This window comes from Emys orbicularis, chromosome 7 (genome assembly GCF_028017835.1).
Source record: "Emys orbicularis isolate rEmyOrb1 chromosome 7, rEmyOrb1.hap1, whole genome shotgun sequence".
In the NCBI taxonomy this organism is placed as follows: domain Eukaryota; kingdom Metazoa; phylum Chordata; order Testudines; family Emydidae; genus Emys; species Emys orbicularis.
Genome location: NC_088689.1, coordinates 103,345,123 through 103,365,865, shown reverse-complemented (window position 1 = coordinate 103,365,865; position 20,743 = coordinate 103,345,123). Strand labels below are relative to the sequence as shown.

Genomic DNA, 20,743 nt, shown 5'->3' with positions numbered 1-20,743 from the left:
TACCAGTCATTTTCACTTCACCAAAATTTGCTGCCAAAACATTTTGCATCTTGAAAAACTGAAATGAAGCCTCTGATAATGCACTGAATGCTGAATTTGTGGGGTTCAGCACCCAACCAGCCAAACCCTTCTCACTAAGAGCAATATCAGAAGCAGTCAGTTAAGTTTAAAGAGCTCATACTGTACATCTATCTAAGATACTTACATGGTCCCATTACCGTGGTATCTGAGCACATCAAGATCTTTAATGTGTTTATCCTCACACCACCTCTCAGAGGTAGGGAAATACTATTATCCCCATATTACAAATGGGGGAGAGGCTAAGTGACTTGTCCAAGGTCACACAGGAAGACTATAGCAAAGCAAGGAATTGAGTCCTCAAGTCCCAAGCTAACACTTTACCCACTGGACCATCCTTCCTCCCATTGCACTACTCCATAGTGTTCCTTAACTACCCTTATTCAACGTTATCTATTGAATAGAGGAAAGATCTCCCTCTTTCTTTAGCTAGTAAAATAAATTTCCCCTCTGGTAACAATAAAATGTGTTTTGGGGAATATTTCATTTATTTTCAGTAACATTTCCATTATAAAAATTGTCTATGTTATGGAAGCCAAGTCATACAGCAATTAGATCATCCAAGCTGGATTACTACAACACACTCTATTTGGTTCTACTCTTGGGAAGCCTCCTCAAGCCTCATCTGTGCAGAACCCAGGAACCTGTCTTATGTGTGGGATGAGTTAACATGAAAACAGGACACCTATGATCTGTACAATGCACTAGCTGACTTCCTATTCAGTTCCAGGTGCAATCCAAGGCATTAGTGGCAATCTTTAAAACACTATCTGGTTTGACCCTCAGTAGTTGTGAAACCTCTTCCTTTTCTATTTCATGCCCCAAGAGTTGAGGTCATTTCCACTGTTGGTATCTGGAGCTAGCTACATTGCTTTAGTTTAGGAAGTCAGTGGCAAGGCATACTCAGCTGAAAGCACTCGCATTTGGAGCTTGTGTAACCCACAGACCTCCTGGGCGTGGTGTTCTGTCCCATCTAGTGGCACTGAGACCACTTAGAGAGAGCTAAATGAGCCTGCTCTACATCCTTAGCTAAAAGCCAGTTGGATTTTAGCTCATGTGGTAGAGGCCCATGCACTAAGCTCCAGAGGCCCCACGTTCAATGATGACCAGAGTTTGTCAGTGTTACACTTGCTTGCCTTGACTGTCCATCAGAGCCCAAGCAGCATGAATTTCAGCTGATGCTGCAAAGCTTTTAGGCTCAATCATCTCTGAGTTCAATATTACTGTGTTTTTGTTTCTATTCTGATTTTTTTAATTTGTTTTTGGTTAGTTTGCCTTAGGTTAGGTGAAGGGTAGAACTATTTGTGAGTTTTGAGCTAACGATTTTTATATTTTTAATAATAAATGCACAGGACCTAAGCACTGTTGATATGGATACTATGTGGCATTAAATAAATAAATTAAGCAACCTCAACTACCTCATTATCACATAATGAATTTCTGAGGTAACATGGGGTAGGATTTTCAGAAAAACTCATCACTCGCTTAACTCTGCTCTCCTGGAAGTCACTGGAAAAACCATCCACTGAATTCAGTAGGAGCAGAGTTAGACCAATACTGAATGCTTATGAAAATCCCACACCAGATACCAGCTATACAAGGTTTTAATAAACACGGCACTCTCTGTTGCACCTGGAAAATATTTCAATCTAGTGCTGATCACTGAACTTGAGTGTAATGTGCTCCTTGCAAGAAACATTCTTTAACAAATAGATAGCCATGTTCGGCACCAACTCAAGTTTTGGAGAGGTTTTACAGAGTAGCCCCATACTGAATAAATTGCAATCCAATCTTAACATGACATAGGCAAATGGGAATGTGATAGAATTCTCCAGTTTACAAAAACCTCTGGGGTGGGGAAATGCTTCAGAACCACAGTTTAAGAACATTTTGTTTATGCAGCAATTGAAATCACTGTTTTCTCAGGGAGTAAAGCTATATGAACTAGTGTTTATGTCAGGTTTACCTGCATTAACATTGGCTGGTAAATTGACAAATTACATTGTTTGCATATGTTCTGTAAAATGATTTGATAATCTTGGGTTATATATATTTTACATAATGCATGCACATTAAACTACGTACACATCAAACTTTTTTTTAAAATAGTCCCCTTGCAGAAATGCCTCCTACTGAGGAGTCCTTACAGCTTTGCAAAAGGTTACTTACTGATGCATATTGTCCCTGTTTATAACTATCAAATGGCATTTTTACCATTGCTTTTAGAAAAGGAAGTCAGGTTGCTCTGTCAGTCAAACAGCTATTGCATGTTTTGCTTATGTCAGAAAAGATGACAGAGTAATCAATGCACTGAAAAGATAACCACAACAAAAAACTTATCAAAATTATCTCAACCACACACAAAAAAAGTAATGAGGAGAGATTTCAAAGCCTACTTGACATTAAGCTTGTTTTTAAAGGAAAAAAAGACATTTCCCATCATTTGGTTTTCAAAACTAAACTACTTACTTTCTCTCAAACCCTTTTGTGTTCATAGAGTAAGCTATAAATACATTTTCACTTACTTTAATTGTCATTGATATTGAATTTCAGGTGGCATATCAGGTACAATTATATCTTATATTTTGAATGCTTTTTCAACTTAAACATATTGAGATTTTTCTTTATTAAAAAGAGCATTAGTCAACAACTACACTACCTGTATTTTACACTTTGGCTAAAAAGTTATTGAAGGATTAGATACAATAAATAAAGTTTTAATTTCTCTGACATGTTTATCTGTTTGCTAAGTAGCTGATACTATTTCCAGTAGAATCCAATCAATCCTTGCCTTTCCTGCATACTGAGTAGTTGTCTGGCTTTTATGCTATAGATTGCACTAACTCTAAAGAGTGTGCTTGAACTGAGAATCTGAATGTGGGACATATTGAAACAAAAAGATAAAAAATGTATATGATCTGGAGCACAGGCAGATGAGGGTGGGGTAGAGCACAGAGACCTTTGAACCAAAAGGACAAGTATAGTAAAGACAATAAATATGTGGTGTTCAATTCTTAAAAATAACAGAAAAATTTAGCCATTAAACAAATGCATCTTCAGAGGCTTTTTTTACAAGAATGCTTTAAAAATTAATAATGGTATATACTGATTAGTTTCAGACTTTTATTAGAAGTTCATTGTGGATATAGGAGTTCAATAAACTGGTGCAAGGTAAATGTATTTTTCAATGAGTATATTAATTTATCATGCGGCCCGGGGATTGAATGACTTGTGAGATTACTAATGAGATATGGCTATGGAACCTCTTGGTCCTATTGGGATCCAGGACTGACACCTCTTGGTCACAAGTTCGATTAGGTCTACAAAGTGTAGTCTTCTGCATTCCAAAACAGTGCCCTGGAATGTACTGTGTAGTTGACATTTCAACATCACACTAGTGGAATGGGCTTGCCTATGGGGGACTGACTGTGCCTCCTAGATCTGCCCAAGGAGGGGACCTCCTTTCTCTCACACAAACAATAGGAAGGTGACTGAGCCATTTCCATGGCAGTGTCATCCACTCTGGCTCCTCCAGCCCTGTTAGGGTGGCAGGGATGGGCAGGCTGGGGGTATGACTGGCTGTGCCAAGAGCATTGCAAGACAGGGGGTGTATGCTGTCCTTTCTTCAGTCCTAATGGGGATTCTCCCAAAAAAGCAACACAGGCTGGGGAGGCATTATCTTTCCTGTAGAGCCCCCTCCTTTTAAGAGGATCCCCAGAGGCAGCTGTGGCCAGAGCTGCCAGGGACATAGAGTTAATGAACACATACGAGGGCCTCTGTGCAGATGGCTCTAGCACTTGGTGATCTGCTATAGTCCATGTGAAGTCCTAACAATCCTTGAGATTCTTGATTGAGCCTCACAGCCTATTCCCTGGAGACATCAATCCCACCAATGAAACAATGTGTGTGGTTTAAACACAGGAGGGGTCATCCAGCCCAGCATAAGCAAAGTCCAGATTCCTTGTACATAGTATTGACTGGTTCAGTACAGGTTCATGTTTATTATTCCTATCTTATTCCTAGGAAAGAACAACAAGAAGAGCCTCATAGGAATCCCTGCACAGTGGCAAAAATGCAGACTTATTTACACCAGCCTGCCAGCACATTTCAGAGTGAGAAGCAGAGCACACTAATCAGAGAGAAGCACTGCCCAAGCAAGATAAGGAAAGTTCCCATACCACAGGGGGAACGCAAGGTGGGGAGAGAAGACAAAGCAGGGGTAAGCAGGAAGGGGGAAAAGGAGATGATGCAGTGGGGTAGTATGAAGGAGGAAAGAAAAGAAGAGAAACTGAGTGAGGTAGAGCAAGGAAGACAGGAGGAGAAGGCAAACAAAGGGGAAGAAGAGGAAAAATAGAGGAAAGTGATAGGGCAGAGACAACAGATATCAAGAAGAGAAGAACTGGGGTGGTAAGCACAAAGAAAGAGACATGAAGGGAAATAGCATAACACAGAAGGGCAGCAAAACTGAAAAGAGAAGAGAAAAGAAAGAAACAAAAGAAAGATACAGGGAGGAAATCCATCCGGCCAGAAACAGTGCCTCATAGCAGCCACTGACAGGAGACAGTGCTAAAAGAAGAGCTGATTCAGGTACTTGGAAGACTCAAAGCACCTGAAATACCAGAGGGAAGGAGAAAGAAATCATTTAAAAGTCTGACTGGAGTAGTGAGCTTATGCTCAAATAGTCCATCCCAGAATGTACCGGCCCAGTGTTCCTGCTACAGGATAGTAATGATTCCCACAGAAGTCAATAGGGATTTCTTGTATCAACTGGAAGAACTGAGCCCAAACTGAATGTTAGGTTTTCAGTTTCTGCTCAGTCAGTGGGAGTTTTCATTGAGTGAGGATTATTTAAAAACATAACAAAGACTTCATGATTTGGTTCAATAACTAGTTTTCAAGAATAGCATTTGTCATTGTAAGAATGGTCTGCAATACATTTCAAGCAGTTCAGACAAGCATGAGCACATTGTTCCATTCAGGTAGAGGAGACTTCCCCCACTGGCATACATCAAAGCGGCTCAGTCAGAGGAAGGAAAAAATTTCAAAAAAAGGCTCAAACATGCATGTACCTGCTCAATGCAAGACTGTCAGATTGGTGAGCAGCCAAGCACAGCCCTACCTGACAATTTAATTCTCCACTGCCTGCTTTGCCTGAAACACATTGCTCCCTTCTTTCTTCTATGTCCTCCAGGCCTGGTAGGCAGTGAAGTATCAATATCTAAAGGGAGAGGAAGTACCATCAAGAGAACCCTAGTGGAAGAAGATGGTCATACTGCCTTCCCAGTCCCTATAGCTAGGGAAAGAGAAGAGAGGGCAAAAGCCTCCTCTTTCCCTCTCAGGAGACAAGAAAAAGAGAGGATAAAGAGAGCAATACACACAGAGGAGCACACTGAACTCATCACAGCAGCCATGGACAGGAAATTTATGTTTACTAGACATCTATCAACCAAGGAGATACATAAGATTGGACTCCCCCACAGTGTAAGGAGAAAGAACCTGAGCTATCCATTCCCAACAGCAAGAAGGGGAGTGTGCTGGGCTTAGAGCCTCTAACACTACACAACAACCTTCCCTTCTTCCTTTTGATTTACTGAATGTGTTAGTTCTTTACAATTTATTTCATAGTAGACAGGTGGCCATATCACAAAAACCATAACCACCACCACTGACACCTTTGATGGCTGTCTCAGCAGACACAAGTAACTGAATGTGCACAGATAATGAACAACCCTCTCATCCTTAGGCCTTGTCCATATTAAATTTTTCTTAAATTACTGCATTGTTACAATAAAAATGATGCAAATCCCTCTAGAAAATAACTTCCTGAAGTTTGAGAGTTGAAAATTGACTCACTTGACTCACTTCCAAAATCTAAGACATGAGCTATTTTTAAAGTTTATTAATGTACATATATTTGAGCCATTAATACTGTTAGTCATATCCATTTCTATTTGCCCTGTGATGTCTTTCATATATTTGTAATCAAATTAATTTGTCATAAAATGTATTTTATAATGAATATTGTGATGTATAATTGATTTTGTTTACTGTTTTCAATGGAGAATGAGTTGCACAATATATTTTTGCAAGTTAAGTCAGCAATAGAGAACTGAAAAAGCATTCTTCATCAAAGGGACTCACCAATAGCTCAGCCAGTTGTGTGATCTAATACTTCACTGATTGAGCTATAAGCAAGGATTTACTCTCAGAATTTGTCTCCTGGACCACCCAACTGGGTCTTGGAAAGCCACAGGAAGGGAGCTCTTCTATTACAGAACGTCTATTCTGAATGTCTAAAGTGGATAGAAGGCTCTGCTGCAGATTTCCCAAAGTTTGCAGGAGAAAAACACCTCTCCTGAGTACTTCCTAAGATGTGCAGGATGGGAGATCCTCCCAAGGCCCTACTGCTCATCTGGGACAGACTCCTTTTCCAGTTCCCCATTGACCACTGCCCCACCTCTGTTTCCCCCATCCTCGACCAGTGCTCCCTATCTAGGTTTTCAACTTCATAACCATAAGCATATGTTTGATATGCTTACATTTTTATGTATATAAATATTGCAAATGTAACAATTATGGCCAAAATTCTGAGCTGGTGTCAATTCATTTTACTCAATGGAGCAACACTGATTTACACCAGCTGACAACACAGTTCTCTATTTTAAAATATTATACAAATTTAGAGCTATAAAATTTCCGCCTTTACAATTTCCTTACGTTTTAAATGACTGCTTTTTTTAGTGATGTGTGTAATTGTTTATTTTGTTTTTAACTGCATTTATAAATTAAAGTTTATAGATAATCTGAAAGCATATGAGATATTAGGACAGCCACTGACCAAACACAGACTAACATGAGCAAAGAGGAACAGAAGCTGGTGGAATTCAGACATAGTTGAAGAAGGACTATAACAGTTCTATAGCAATAACAGTTCTATAACATAAGCTCTACTTCTTCCATAATACCACATCTCACATCAATGAGTTCAGGGTCCAAGGGTCAGGAATGGGCTGATGGGCAGTAGCCACCCTTCATGATAGGTTCTCGTGTGAGCCTAGAGGATTTCCAGGAAGATACCTACGTGCAGCTCCTGTACTTTGCCTCCACACACATTTAGAGGAGAAATTGGGCAATACTGGGCTATACTTAGTCAATAGATGCAGGATTCCACAGAAAAAGACATGTCAGCCCATTTCATGATGTACAGCCACCACCATGGAAACACCCAATCCACTTTGATTCCAATCTATTTATTTTATTTGCTCATATATATAATACAGATAAAATATGTGCCTTCCCTTTTATCTGACTTACTCTGACCCGGTATCAAAAAAATGCTGTCAAAATAAAAACACTAGATTAAATTCTGCTCTAGAGTTACTCAGAATTTACACCAATATAACACAGAGCAGAATGTGAATAGGAGAGTGATCAAGATGTAGAATTTGTTGATGTATATTAAAGGAGTCCAAAAAAAGCCTCTCTAAAATGCTAAAAAATGAATATGAATCTCTGTATTAAAGACTATAATTTATTTCTACTTAAAACAATATGGCTATATGAGTTAAAAAAGCTGGAAAGCAAGAAAGGAATAAGCACACACTTTAATCCTAAATGTTAACACATTATAAAATTAGGTCAGAAAGATTTGAGTTCAGCTTTGGAAAAACTATTGCTTAAAAACCCACCAAACTATAAAATTATTAGCCTCTGACACACAAATATTTTACCCTTTTCATGTGATGCTTTATGAAATTAGTTATTAACAGAGACCTTCTGATGGATTGACAGCTATGGAGATTTCCGCCCTGAATTTCTCAGAGAAAAAAAACAGATTGTTGATTGGCTCAGATATTCAGCTGCATAAATTGTTCTTTACATTGACCTGAATTAGTCTGCCTTTTGCCAGTGTTTTTATTGTCTATATTTGTTTAATCTTGTACCCTTGGTAAACAAAAAATGCACAAAATGAGTCAGTGTATAAGAATTATCATCTATAGTAAAATAAACAAGATTACAAATTATAACCTGAACAAATGTCTTCATTCATGTAAGGCTATGCATTAACCCAGATTTTCCACACAAAAATAATCCCACATTATCTGTTTATTAGTTTGGGTCCAATCCTGTGTTGTTGCTATTGTTTGGGTTTGTTTGTTTGTTTTTTTACACACCCAAATCTCCCATGAGGATTTTGAGTGTGCAAAGACCGCACAGTCAGGACCTATGAACTCTTCCAGCTTTTCAAATGTATCATAAATGTTAAAGGTACTATTCAATATAAACAATGGAATTAGTCCAATGCAATCCAATATTAATACTGGATACAATATGAATTACAAATACTATTATAAAATATATTCTTGCAATTACATTGCAATTTAAAAATTATTAATATAGATTTATGACAAACAATAAAACACAACTGTAGTAAATTATTTTTAATCCTAGATATACTCTGCTGTACATGATACTTTTCACATTGCAACCCAGGTTAGAAATCTCTGTTATAGCAACAGCAGTCTCTTTTTAAAACTCAGCTTTAAAGTACATAAACATTCCTTTAGAATGTCTTCATTAAAACAATACCTCCCCCTTACAACATTTCATCTTTTTCCACTAGGGCAGTGTTCTAATTATATAACAACTATAGAACAACGCTCATTGTATAAATTCTTGTCTTGGACTAGTTTATTATAAAGAAAAACCCTCAACTAATATAAACCCTAAAATATGGCTAAGAATTTAGCATTAAGATCTGAAAACACTTGAAACTAATATACCAGGAAGCACAGTATGACTTCAAGAGGACTGATTTCAGAAAACTAAATGGCAAAAAAACAGCAAAGTAATTTTAATCTAAACAACAGTAACAGACAAATTAAATTACATTCTTTTATATGCAACACTATCATCAACATATATTGTCCCAAAATTTTATAATTTTTGTCAATTCTCTTTTTACAGCAGATACTACAGAACACACATTGAAATTGACAACCAAAGCAGTGAAATATTTCAAAGACGTTTTGTTACAGAGTATCACTAAATGCCATTTTTTCTAACTAAAGCTATTATTCATACTGACAACTGCTCCCTAATATCAGCAGTTAATTGTCAAAGTATATAATAAACCAACATAAATCTATAAAGGAAATCAAAGAATACTTACCAAGTTATGATTAGTTGAATTAGAATCATCTTCTGGGAATGGGATGTAAACAGCTAAGGCCACACAATTGGCAAAAATAGCCAGTAGTATAAATATGTCAAATGGTCTGAAAAATCTTGTTAAGGAATATATGGATTTTGAATATATACATAACTCCAGTCTCATTCTGCTTTTGATTTCTACATCTTGCACTCACATTTTATTTTTAAAATAAGTCTGATTTTTTCATTACAATCTTTTGAGTGATGACTTTGACAACCAATTCTTCCTCAGCATCAATTATATCACCATACCCTATTGTTTTCGATCACAATGACATTGAAATGCCCTCTTTTCTTTTATGACAAGGAGCATAGCTACATTCATTCTGCCACACAGTATTTTATATTAAATTCTGAGATGTAAATCTAATCACACAATATTAAATCAATAAGTTGGCCATTGGCTTATATGGTATACTTACAAATCTATGCACATACACCTCCCATTAACCTTAATGGAAATTACATGCATCAAGGGGAGAATAAACAACACAGGGTAAAAATTGTAGTAGGGGACAAGGAAGGTCCCAGTGAAACAGAACTTCAGCAGTTTTGCAGTGTGAGGGCTGGAAAGCTGTGGCATGAGTATGCAGGAAGGTTCTGCACCTGTCTCACGTCTGTAACTGCTGCCTTCTGTATCAGGTCTGCCTCAGTCAGGGCTTGGAGATAAGGGTTTAAATAAGCAGAGCCAGGATGGAATAGGGACACGGTCACTTGCTCTGCAATTACATAGACCCAGTGGCTATCAACTTCCATGTAGAGGATATACAAGAATTGCAATCACTATCCTAGTCCAAGAGCTGAAATAGCAACAACAGGTAGCCAATCCCATTCCCACTGGGAACACGATTCCTCTTCCCCAAGAAATAAAAAAAACTTTTGAAGTTCACCCACACACAGCTCATTTACCCTGCCTGTGCACAGAATTTGGGAAGAGAAGCAAGATATTTCACTTATATTTATTTAGAGACATATACTATCTTCAACTCCATGCACAACTCTCACTGATTTCTATCTATGGGAATTTTGTATGTGCATCACGGGCAGTATATTGAAAATGGTCTTAATTGCCTTAGAGGCATAATCTCAGCGGATGAAATTTAATGCTATGCAGAGAGCCAGCACAAGGACTAGGCATACCTTAAAACCACTTAAGCCCTATTTTGCTGGCTTTCTTCACAGGAGAAAATTCATCCATCCTGAATAACAGACTTTATGTTTCCAACTCCCATTAAGATCAATGGTTGTTCTTTTATGTACAGTAGATCTCAACATACAAAGTAAGAACATACATCTATCTAAATCTGCATTTTCCTGCTAGCTGAAATGAGTAGATTATATCAATTTGCATTTTAGTAAATTACAACTTTGTTTTATGATGTAGTGCTACTGGGCCCAAATTCTGCTCTCCGTTATTCTACTCAGCCTGAGAGAGACCAACTCACTGGAGTTTCTCTCACTTTATCCCAGTGTAAAGGAGAGCAGAATCTGGCCCACTAACTCTAACTTGTAATTAAATTATGTTTAAAAAATAACTCAAAGAACATCTTTATAAAAGAGAGTAGCACTGGCCATTGCCAAATGTTTTATATTAACAGCTCTCAGCTGGAGGGTCTGTTTGAAGTAACACATTTATTTTGGCATTTAACAATCTACTTGCTAGCACAGTCATTTGCTATTAAAGGGAAATTATCTAGGTTGACAGGCCAAAATTTTACATCCCCTCCCCAGGACTCCCGCCAAAATGATATTATCTGTTTCAAAATGTTACTTGAGATTTATGAAAAATACATACTCTCAACTCTTCAAAAGAAGTTTTAAAATCCCAGCCCCAACCCACCACCATTGAACCAAGAAAAAACAACCAAAACAAAACATATAAGCCATTGTGAATATATGCTAGCAGTTCTGCTCTCTCATCTATAACTATATAGGGAACATATCCAAATATGTGTTTTGGCTGTCGATATGTCTTAAAAGTTCAGATGAATCATGTATTGCAGACTACTTGTATGTGCTCAGAGTGAATCTGCAGCTTGGCTCCTAATGTCTCCCTACTTCTCCATTAGGTAAACATTATTTTGAAAGGACTTCTGCATCTGGCTCACTGGGCCTAGCAGTAATGTAGCAAATTGCCATGCAGAAGATCTAGGCTTCACTTCTTGCTCCTTGGGCAAACAGGCTTGGGAGAGCTATAGGGCAATAGCCTATGGAGAGGAAATACTTCATATTACTCAAGCAATTATCTGCCAATTAGAATGAAGCATTGACAGGTTTTGTCCCATCAAGTCTCCCTTCATCAGAATGATAATGTTTGCAACCTGGGGATTTGATGGAGGGATGTGAAGTAGACAAAAGTGCGTGTACGGGTGGGGGGATAGGAGATGTTATCTTGGCTTCAACAGAGGAGTAAAAATTCCACATGGCAGATGAGGAAGGAAGGGGCTATCTGGATCAACGGATGCATCAGACAGCCTGGGACAAAGAAATTTATTTAATTTTAAAAAAATAAATATGTAACCATATAACTATCTTTTACAAGGGCATGTCCAGAATATTCTCTAGGGACAAAATGATTTGAGAGTGTTTTTTCCTGGGGCAAAATAGCTGGGAAACATACCAAACCTGTGACCTTGCTTTTCTCTGTACATTTGTTTCATATATTTACTTTAATTAGGGAAATGAAATTCCATGTAATGATGACAGATTAAGGGATATAGTCTCATTTTGATGAGCAGGGATTTAAGTATGTAACTACCATTAACATCAATGGGTTACACATGTACATATAAGTGCATCAACATGTGTTATCTCCCCAACAGTTAAAAATACTTCCACTGCCAGGAACACTATTATTTTAATATACAATTTCTTAACTGTAAAAGAAAACCTGAAACCTAAAACATTACAATACATTGTTTAAACCAATGACTTTTTTTACCTACACACATATGTATATGAAAATTAATTTCATATTTTTAAAAATGTAAAACTGTGAGACTGCTATTTATTACAAATAAAATACTAAATGTAACCTCAAATCCAATACCATGTAACTTTACAACAAAATAATTTAAAAACTATTCTGCTCCTGTTCCAAGGCCTCATTGTTTTTTTGTGCTGTCCTAGACAATCTCTCTGACACATTTGGAATATTGAAAGAACAAATAGTAAAAACAAAATTCCATCAAAAGGATACTTCCATTCTACTAGACTAATGCAGGCTCTTCGTATTGGGTTATTGAGGGATAAACAGAAAAGGGCACGGGGTGGCCGACTGTTAGATGTATTACCCTGTTTTTTGCTCTTGGCATATTGCTGGCGTTTTCTTTGGGACAGAGATCCTACAGGTTGGGCTGTGGTGGTGCTCATAGTTTGGGCAGCCTTGGCTTGTCTAGCAGCATCAATTGCAGCTTGCCAAGATAGAACAGTTTGCTTGGATGGTGCTGAACTGTTTGACTGAATAGTTGGTCCGTCACCAGGGAGAGGAATTCTGGTACTACTTGCATAGTTTGCCTCTGCAGAAGGAAAAAAAAGTCATTTAGTTTTAGTTTTTTTTTACATTCAAATATAAACATAGTATTCTAGATAAAAAGGATGGAGCTATTTAAATAACTCCTGATGTTTCCTTTTTACACACACATTTTATATATATATAGTAGGCTCCTTCCACCATAAGAAAGATACAGGAATCGGTATTATAAATGTCAGCTAAATAGGACTGTCAAGATATGTGCTGACAACGAAACACTGTTCATCTTGACTCCTCCACTTGAAGCATTGTACTGGAGTTTTCCAAATTGGATGACAGCTTGCACATCATCATATTTATATCTAACAAATCCTATCGTGTGTGTGTGTGTGTGTGTGTGTGTGTGTGTGACTGACTTTGCTAAAACAGCACAGTATTCACTATTTCCCCACCCCCCACATTTTGGTCAAAACAAATTCTAATAGTTCAGAGTATTCTGAATCATTTATCAAATTAGAAATATTCTTGTCAAGAAGTTAAATCCTTCACCTTTCTGCATTCTTAAAAAAGGAAACTACCTGGACACTTCCCTCCAATTAAAATTCAATAGCCCTTGATGATAAACACTTCCAAAAACATCAGTATCCTCCACATTGTAAATTGACATAGTGAAAACCCTCCAAACCTTTTGAAGGGAAAATAAACTACAAATTCAAAATAATAAACCATTGAAATAATCTCATCTAGGTGGTCAACAAAGAAGGCAAAACAGCCCTACAGAGCAAGGATCTTTGTCTTGCAAGCTTCCCAGCTGAAGCAGCAGAGTCTAGTACCAATGGCACCTGTCAGAAGGCCATATCCCCTCCCCCCAGTAAACTCAAAACTTGAAGATGTCTGTGGGGAAAAAAGATGGAAGGTTGGCACAGGATATGTGCTGGAAATTAGGGGAGAGAATGACACTCAGGCAGATCTACCAGGGCAGGAGATGGAAATATTATCCCCTGATCCTTCACCTGACATAAAACAGATAAAAGTTCCATTTGCAAAATCACCACCACCCCCTACCCACCCACCCACGCAACCTCAGCGAGGCACTAAAAAGCCTGCCCTGTGCGCTTGTGGGTACGATGGAGATGCGGATAGAACCGGGCCTCAGCTGCTGCTGCTGCTTCTCTCCTTGCCAACTTCGTGCTGCTGCGTGTGTGTGTGTGTGTGTGTGTGTGTGTGTGTGTGTGTGTGTGTGTGAGGGGGGGGGAGAAGGGGTAATATTAAAATGGCTCCCTAGGCTGGCAGCTGGGAAGAGGTCACTCCTGGATCTAGCCTACAATATTTCCTGCTGCACCAGTGGATCTCCCACCGAGATGTGACACAAGAGACGGGGAGAGAGCGCGAGGAGGTGGCCATCAGACCGCACTCGGCACATCAACAGCTGGGTCCATTGCTAGGTTACACGAGAGAGAGAGAGAGAGTGCCTGCCTCGGGTTAGTTTGACACTGACAGTTTCACCTGAGTCGTTTTCCAAATAATTCTTTCGTTTTCCAGCGGCCCCATTCCCCCCCCCCCCCCCACCGGCCCTCCGCCTCCCTTTCTGGGATGCCATGCAACGGGACTCGGCACAAATCAGCCACCATCCATCTGCCTTTAAATCAAGCGTTGAAAATGAAACAAAGCCCGAGCGTCAGGGTTCCCCGGGGGAGCCCGAGGGGAGCTCCTGCCCTCCAGCACGGCCACAAGCCCAAACTTACTGTTAATTTCAGGAGGGGTGGATCATTTAAACCCAGCCCGGGGGGGAGCAGCAGCGCCGGAGCCTGTTCGCAAAGGAGATTAACACACACGAGCCCCATGTGTCGTCTCTCTCCGTGCGCTCCCGGCAGCGGCGCCAGGGGGAAGTGGGCTGAAAGCAGCGCATGGAAAGCCCTCACCTGCCCCTGCCCACGCACCCAAAACAGCCCCCCTGCCCTGGGAAGCTGCATTTCCAGCCAGGTTTGTCCGCACGCGGAGAGCGAGACACACACACGCCTCTCGCTCGCAGCCCAACCAGCTGAGACTAATGGCCTCAGGGCAAAAGACAAACGTGTACACATTAATGAAACCCGCTCCCATGTTGGTCACACACCGAGGGCAGCATCCCTACCCCACTTCCACTTCCTTGTCTTTTATCCCCATGCCCTTCCTAAATCCCCGCTATCCCCTTCCGTCTATATCTATCTTTAACCCTATTCCCATCCTTAATCCCCCACTCGCATCCCTTCTCCATCCCAAAGCCCCTGTCTCCCTAACCTTCCCCATGCCCTACTCCGCCCCCTCCCCTAATCCCCCCATCCCTGTCTCCCAAATCCCCCAGTAATCCCCTCCCCCCTCCCCTGGGCATGCTGCTGCCCTTGCTGGATGCACCGGGCTCTTACCTTCTGGGTGCTGCTCCTGCTGCTGGTGGTGGTGCATTATTCTCACTTTCTCCAGGGTGTAAACGGAATAAAAGCAGAGACTCTCCCACCCCACCCCCACGCCAGGTGTGTGCTGCCCCCTGCGCTCCCCACTATCCGACCCCCATGGTAGCGACTAATGAGAGGCGAGGGGCTGCTCCTCCTCCTCCTGCTGCTGCTTCTCCGCTGCTGCTGCCGGTGCTGCCAAATCCCTTAGAGTTGGGGCCAACATGACACTCACATCCGGGTGACACGGGATCTCTCCAGCCCTAGCAACCCGACGGCTGCTGCTGCTCGGCCCCGCTGCTGCTCTCCCCCGCCGCCGCCACAGGGTTAACTCCTTCGCTGCCGCCGCCCCGGGGCTCGGCCGGGCTGGGGGGGAGGGCTGAGCCGCGCTCTAATCAGCCTAGAGCTACGGCCTCCGCAAATAGAACCGCGCCGGCCTGGTTAACCCTTCCATGCCCGGCTCGGTGCAGCACCGTCGGGGGGTCCCTTACTGTAGCCCCTCCTGTTACTGCTATTTACCAGCCATAGCATCTCACTTACCTCACATACCCGAGACCTGCCCTTCACCCCTCCAACCATACCCCAGGCCTGCCCCACACACTCACTCCCTAAACTAAACCCAGGCCCTGCCCCACACATTCACATCCCCAGCCATACCCTGGCCGTGCCCCACACACTCACTCCCTCAGCTAAACCCGGGCCCTGCCCCACACATTCACACCCCCAGCCAAACCCCCGTCTTGCCCCACACACTCACTCCCTCAGCTAAATCTGGGGCCCTGCCCCACACACTCCCTCCCTCAGCTAAACCCAGGCCCTGCCCCACACATTCACACCCCCAGCCATACCCCCAGCTTGCCCCACACACTCACTCCCTCAGCTAAACCTGGGGCCCTGCCCCACACACTCACTCCCTCAGCTAAATCCAAGCCCTGCCCCATACATTCACACACACCCCAGCCTTAATCTGGCCCTGCCCCTCCCCACACCGCACCCTCTAGCTGTACCCAGGTCCTGCCCCATACATTCAGCCCCTCAGCCCCACCCAGGCCCTGCCTCCCACACTCATCCCCACATCCTATGACCCATACCCATGACTTGCCCCAACCACAGGCTATGCAAACCAACCCTTCACCCTCATCCACTTCTCTCTCTGTCCCTGCCTAGCTTCAGTTAGTCATCCTCTCTCCTATCCCCATCTCTTTATCATACCCATGCTCTGCCCCAACCAGAGAAGCAGACACTCATCCCATTTCCTTTCCCTAGCAACCAATATGGTTCTACTGTTTTAACACTAGCCACACATACCCATTACTGGAACTCTCTCTTTCCCTATTCACAATCATATCTATGTACACAGCATCTTCTCTTCTTCACCACCCTTATATTTATCCCCCATTTCCATCTGCCATGCTTATTGTACAGTACTTTAGCCCTTTTGCCGTCTCCACATCCATCCTCCATCCTTATTGCTATATCCATTTCCAATCTCTTTCCCTTCTCCATTGGTATCTCCCGTGTCTTTCACCTCTCAACCACTTATGAGTGGCTCAGACCATACTCAAAGACCAGTCATCAATGGTTTGCTGTCAGACTGGGAGGATGTAGCTAATGGAGTCAATCAGCACTGGGTACAGAACTATTCAGTATTTTAATGACTTAATATTCATGACGTAGATAAATGAGTGGAGATTACGCGTATAAGATTTGAGGATGACACCATGCTGAGCGGGGTTGCAAGCACTTTAGAGAACAGGTTAGAATTCAAAATGACCTTGGCAAATTGGAGAATTGGTCTGAAATCAACAAGATGAAATTCAATAAAGACAAGTGCAGAGTACTACACTTAGAAAGGAAAAATCCAATGCATAACTACAATACAACTACAATGCGCAACTACAATGGGGAATAACTGGTTAGGCTGTAGTATTGCTGAAAAAGTTCTAGGGGTTATAGTGGATCACAAATTGAATGAGAGTCACCAGTTGGTGCAGTTGTGAAAAAGGCTGATATCATTCTGGGGTGTATTAACAGGAGTGTTGGATGTAAGGCACAGGAGATAATTGTCCAGTTCTACTTGGCACTGGTGGGGCCAAGTGTTAAGTACTTAACCTGTGTAGGTACTTTTGTAAATACCACTAGTGCCTAAATATCTTTGCAAATCTAGCCTTAAGTGCCTGTTACCTTTGAAAATGGGCCTTATGCTTCTAAACCACTTAAGCCACTAAAACTAAAAGGGGCCTGGATCCAACCCCAAAAAAGGGCCTCCAAATAAACCAAGGTCACATTTACCCTTCCACTTCACAAGTGTTCATTAAATTCCTGGTTTTTGTGCCCTGCCAATGCTACCTCCACTTGCTTGGGCCTCATGATGGACCCCAGTACTCGCTAGCAGAGGACCCCCACTTGGATCCTTGAAATCAAATGTTTCAGGTCCTTGGGCCTCTCTATCTCAGGTCCTGGCACCATGGATCCTGACATAATCCACCCTTGCCTCTAATATACAACTGTTCTTTTCACAAACTGCCCAAACCTTAGGTAAACAGTCTCCCTGACTTCAGTGGGACAGATCAAGGTGATTTGGCCCCAACCACTAGACCAAAATGTCCAATCCAGTATGAAAATCAAAATGTCAATTTTACCAAATACTTCTTAATAACAAAAAAAGTGTTGTTGCCATTCTCTTTATGTTATTCAAGAAATGTAGTGTACACCGTCAAAAATGAAACATTTAAGTCAGTTTTGAGATGTTCAGTTTATTCTGAGAAGAAATAATATTTGTATTTCTCTTATTTGTATTGTAGATGAAATATGCTCATATATTGGATTGGTTGACATATGATAATTACTGGATGAAGTCATGAATTCTGCTAAAGAGTTATTTTCCTGCCTTTTTAGTAGACTGTAGTGTCTTTAATTATTTCACTAACATTGCTTTATTTTTATTATATCATTTTAACATTATTTACTGACTCATGAATGAAATGTGCGGTATTAAATTGATGTTTTAGAATGTTTATTGGCTAAAGTAGTAAATGATGAGATTGTGAATGAAAACAGCCTACAAATGAGAAAAACAAATTAAATTTCAGTGTCTTCATGTCGGCAATACTAAATATTGCTCTTTGTACTGCTGAGGCAATGCACTTCCCTTTATATTTTGAAGGGGTGAAGGGCAGGCAACCAATATACTCAGAATCATCCCCCTGTACACCATGGAATTTGCTGCAACAATCCCTTTCAGAATTAAAACTGAGTTTCAAAAATAACTCCTCACCCAGGTATCTGTTCCCCCTTCCCCTCCTTGGACCTATTGCACAACATTAGTAAGAGAGTCATGCAGCCATGGAGGAAGCATGGCATAGATAGCATGGAGATACAAGCCATTTATGCAACAAACAGGGATCTGTTGAGTTGACTAGATTGCCTTCCTTCTCAGGATTTGGTTAGTTGGAAGGCACACAAATCTGTTCCAGAGGGGTGGTATCTAGTGTTTTACAGTATCCAAAATATTTACTTATTTTCCCCTTTCTGCACAATTGTGCACAAGAGGATAATATAATCATCTACATCACTTCACCAAAACTTGGACCATCTCTGCAGTAATATCCAGCACTTGTTTACCAATGCACAGCAACACTACACAACAATTTACAGCAGAAAGAACAGACAAATAACACATCCAATTGAAATGTGTCTGGGAGCTATGTAGGCCTAATGTAATTTTGTATCCTACATGGAGTTAAAAAAATGCAGCTAATCCTCCAAAATCAAATAATTCTTCCCCATGCCGTAGGCCAGCTGAAGTTAATGGCACTCTTTCCATTATAGCTACTTGTGTGCACAAGGAATATTTGCATGAGTAAGGACTCTATGTGAGTAAGGGCTTGCAGGACTGGGTCTTTTGCTGGTATATGTCACATATTTCATTCTAACATTTTATAGAATTTCAGCTACATATTTTGCTTGTTGCTTTCTGAAGACCTATTTCTATTCTCCTAGACTGAAGGTGGTGCTGCCATTAGCAATAGGGAGCAGTTGTTTCAACATTTTTTCTAAAATGAAACAACAACTGAAGCTTAAGCATAGCCAAAATCTGTAGTGCTTATGTCAGATCAGTAGATAACTTTCTGATGTCAGTACAACTAATGATGATGCTTTAAAGAACCTAAAATAACACTTGTCATTATCAATATAGTTTATAAAGGAAGCTATGAAAACTGCATATTTTTGAAATCCATGTAAGTAAGCTCTAAAAATAGATCACGAATATATTTAAATGCGTTTTAAAATGCATAAATTTGCCACTCTATAAAAATTTATAGATCTTTCAGCTTTGTGCTCTGGCATTGCTTTTACCATACTTAAATCATAGACTCAATGTGCAATATGTAAGAAATCTTCCATAAATAAATACATTTTTGATTTGTTCTCCACTAGAACTATGTAATACATTATACAAAAAAGTAGACTTCCCTTGCTTACATAGATGGCCTTTTGCTAATTTGGTTAAACACAGTGAATCAATATGGGATCAAACATAATTATGTTTTTCTTTTCCTTATTTACCATTTGGAAAAAACATGCAAAATTCCAGTGTCATACAAAACTTAGATTCTATAGCCTGGTAATTTTCAAATAAGGTTACAAGAAAATATATATTTTTAAATTTTTTAATTGAAGTGAAGAGCTCCATGCTAAATAGCACCAGCTAAGGATCTGTCATGAGTATCTTGGAATAATTCTCTCATTTTGAGGGTTTGGTATATGGAAATAGGAACACTTCAATAATGGAAGTGGTTGCCAGCCTCAAAAAGAATGAATATACAGACTGTTGGATAACATGGATGCCTTTGTTACAGATGGTCTGATTTTACATTAATTGTGCACCCAAAACTTCCACTGAGGTTTCTGGGGGGTCTGAATGGACAATATATGCAAGATTGAGCTCTTATTCCAATAAACAAGGAAGAACAGTAACAAAGCCAAACACACTGACATTTTTATTTGCCTTCTAGGGCAGGGACATTTGCCTGTTGAAACCAATGATCTACCTAAAAAGCATATTTACTGGCAACATATGAGAAACTCAGCATATGTATCATCCATAACTTAAAGCAATATTGTTAACACAAATGGTGCTTTAACTGTTTCTCATGTTATTTTGGGCTGGGTTGTTTTTATTTAGGTTTTTACTATAGATAATGAGCTGTAAACCTATCTATCAATTTTGTATCAAGCTTCATCACCACTGACTAAATTCTGCTCCCAATGGATTCAATGGCTGTTTTGCTAGTTACTTCACTGGGAGAAAGAACAGGAGTACTTGTGGCAACTTAGAGACTAACAAATTTATTTGAGCATAAGCTTTCGTGGGCTACAGTCCACTTCATCAGATGCATAGAATGGAACATATAGTAAGAAATATATATACATACAGAGAACATGAAAAGGTGGAAGTAGCCATACCAACTGTAAGAGGCTAATTAATTAAGATGAGGTATTATCAGCAGGAGAAAAAAACTTTTGTAGTGATAATCAAGGTGGCCCA

General features: G+C 40.4%; 1 protein-coding gene across 2 annotated transcripts in view; it reads right to left on the bottom strand.

The window, feature by feature from the left end:
- CACNA1D (calcium voltage-gated channel subunit alpha1 D) overlaps positions 1-20,743 on the bottom strand; it is a 412,523-nt gene that overhangs the window by 320,436 nt on the left and 71,344 nt on the right. The window contains exons 2-3 of one of the 2 annotated variants that reach the window (XM_065407208.1): positions 12,491-12,809; positions 9,251-9,356 (exon numbers count right to left, since the gene is read on the bottom strand). In XM_065407208.1, the coding sequence (XP_065263280.1) occupies positions 9,251-9,356; positions 12,491-12,809 (425 nt within the window). Of the gene's footprint in view, positions 1-9,250; positions 9,357-12,490; positions 12,810-20,743 lie in introns of those variants that run through there. The other variant, XM_065407209.1, reaches the window with a different exon arrangement.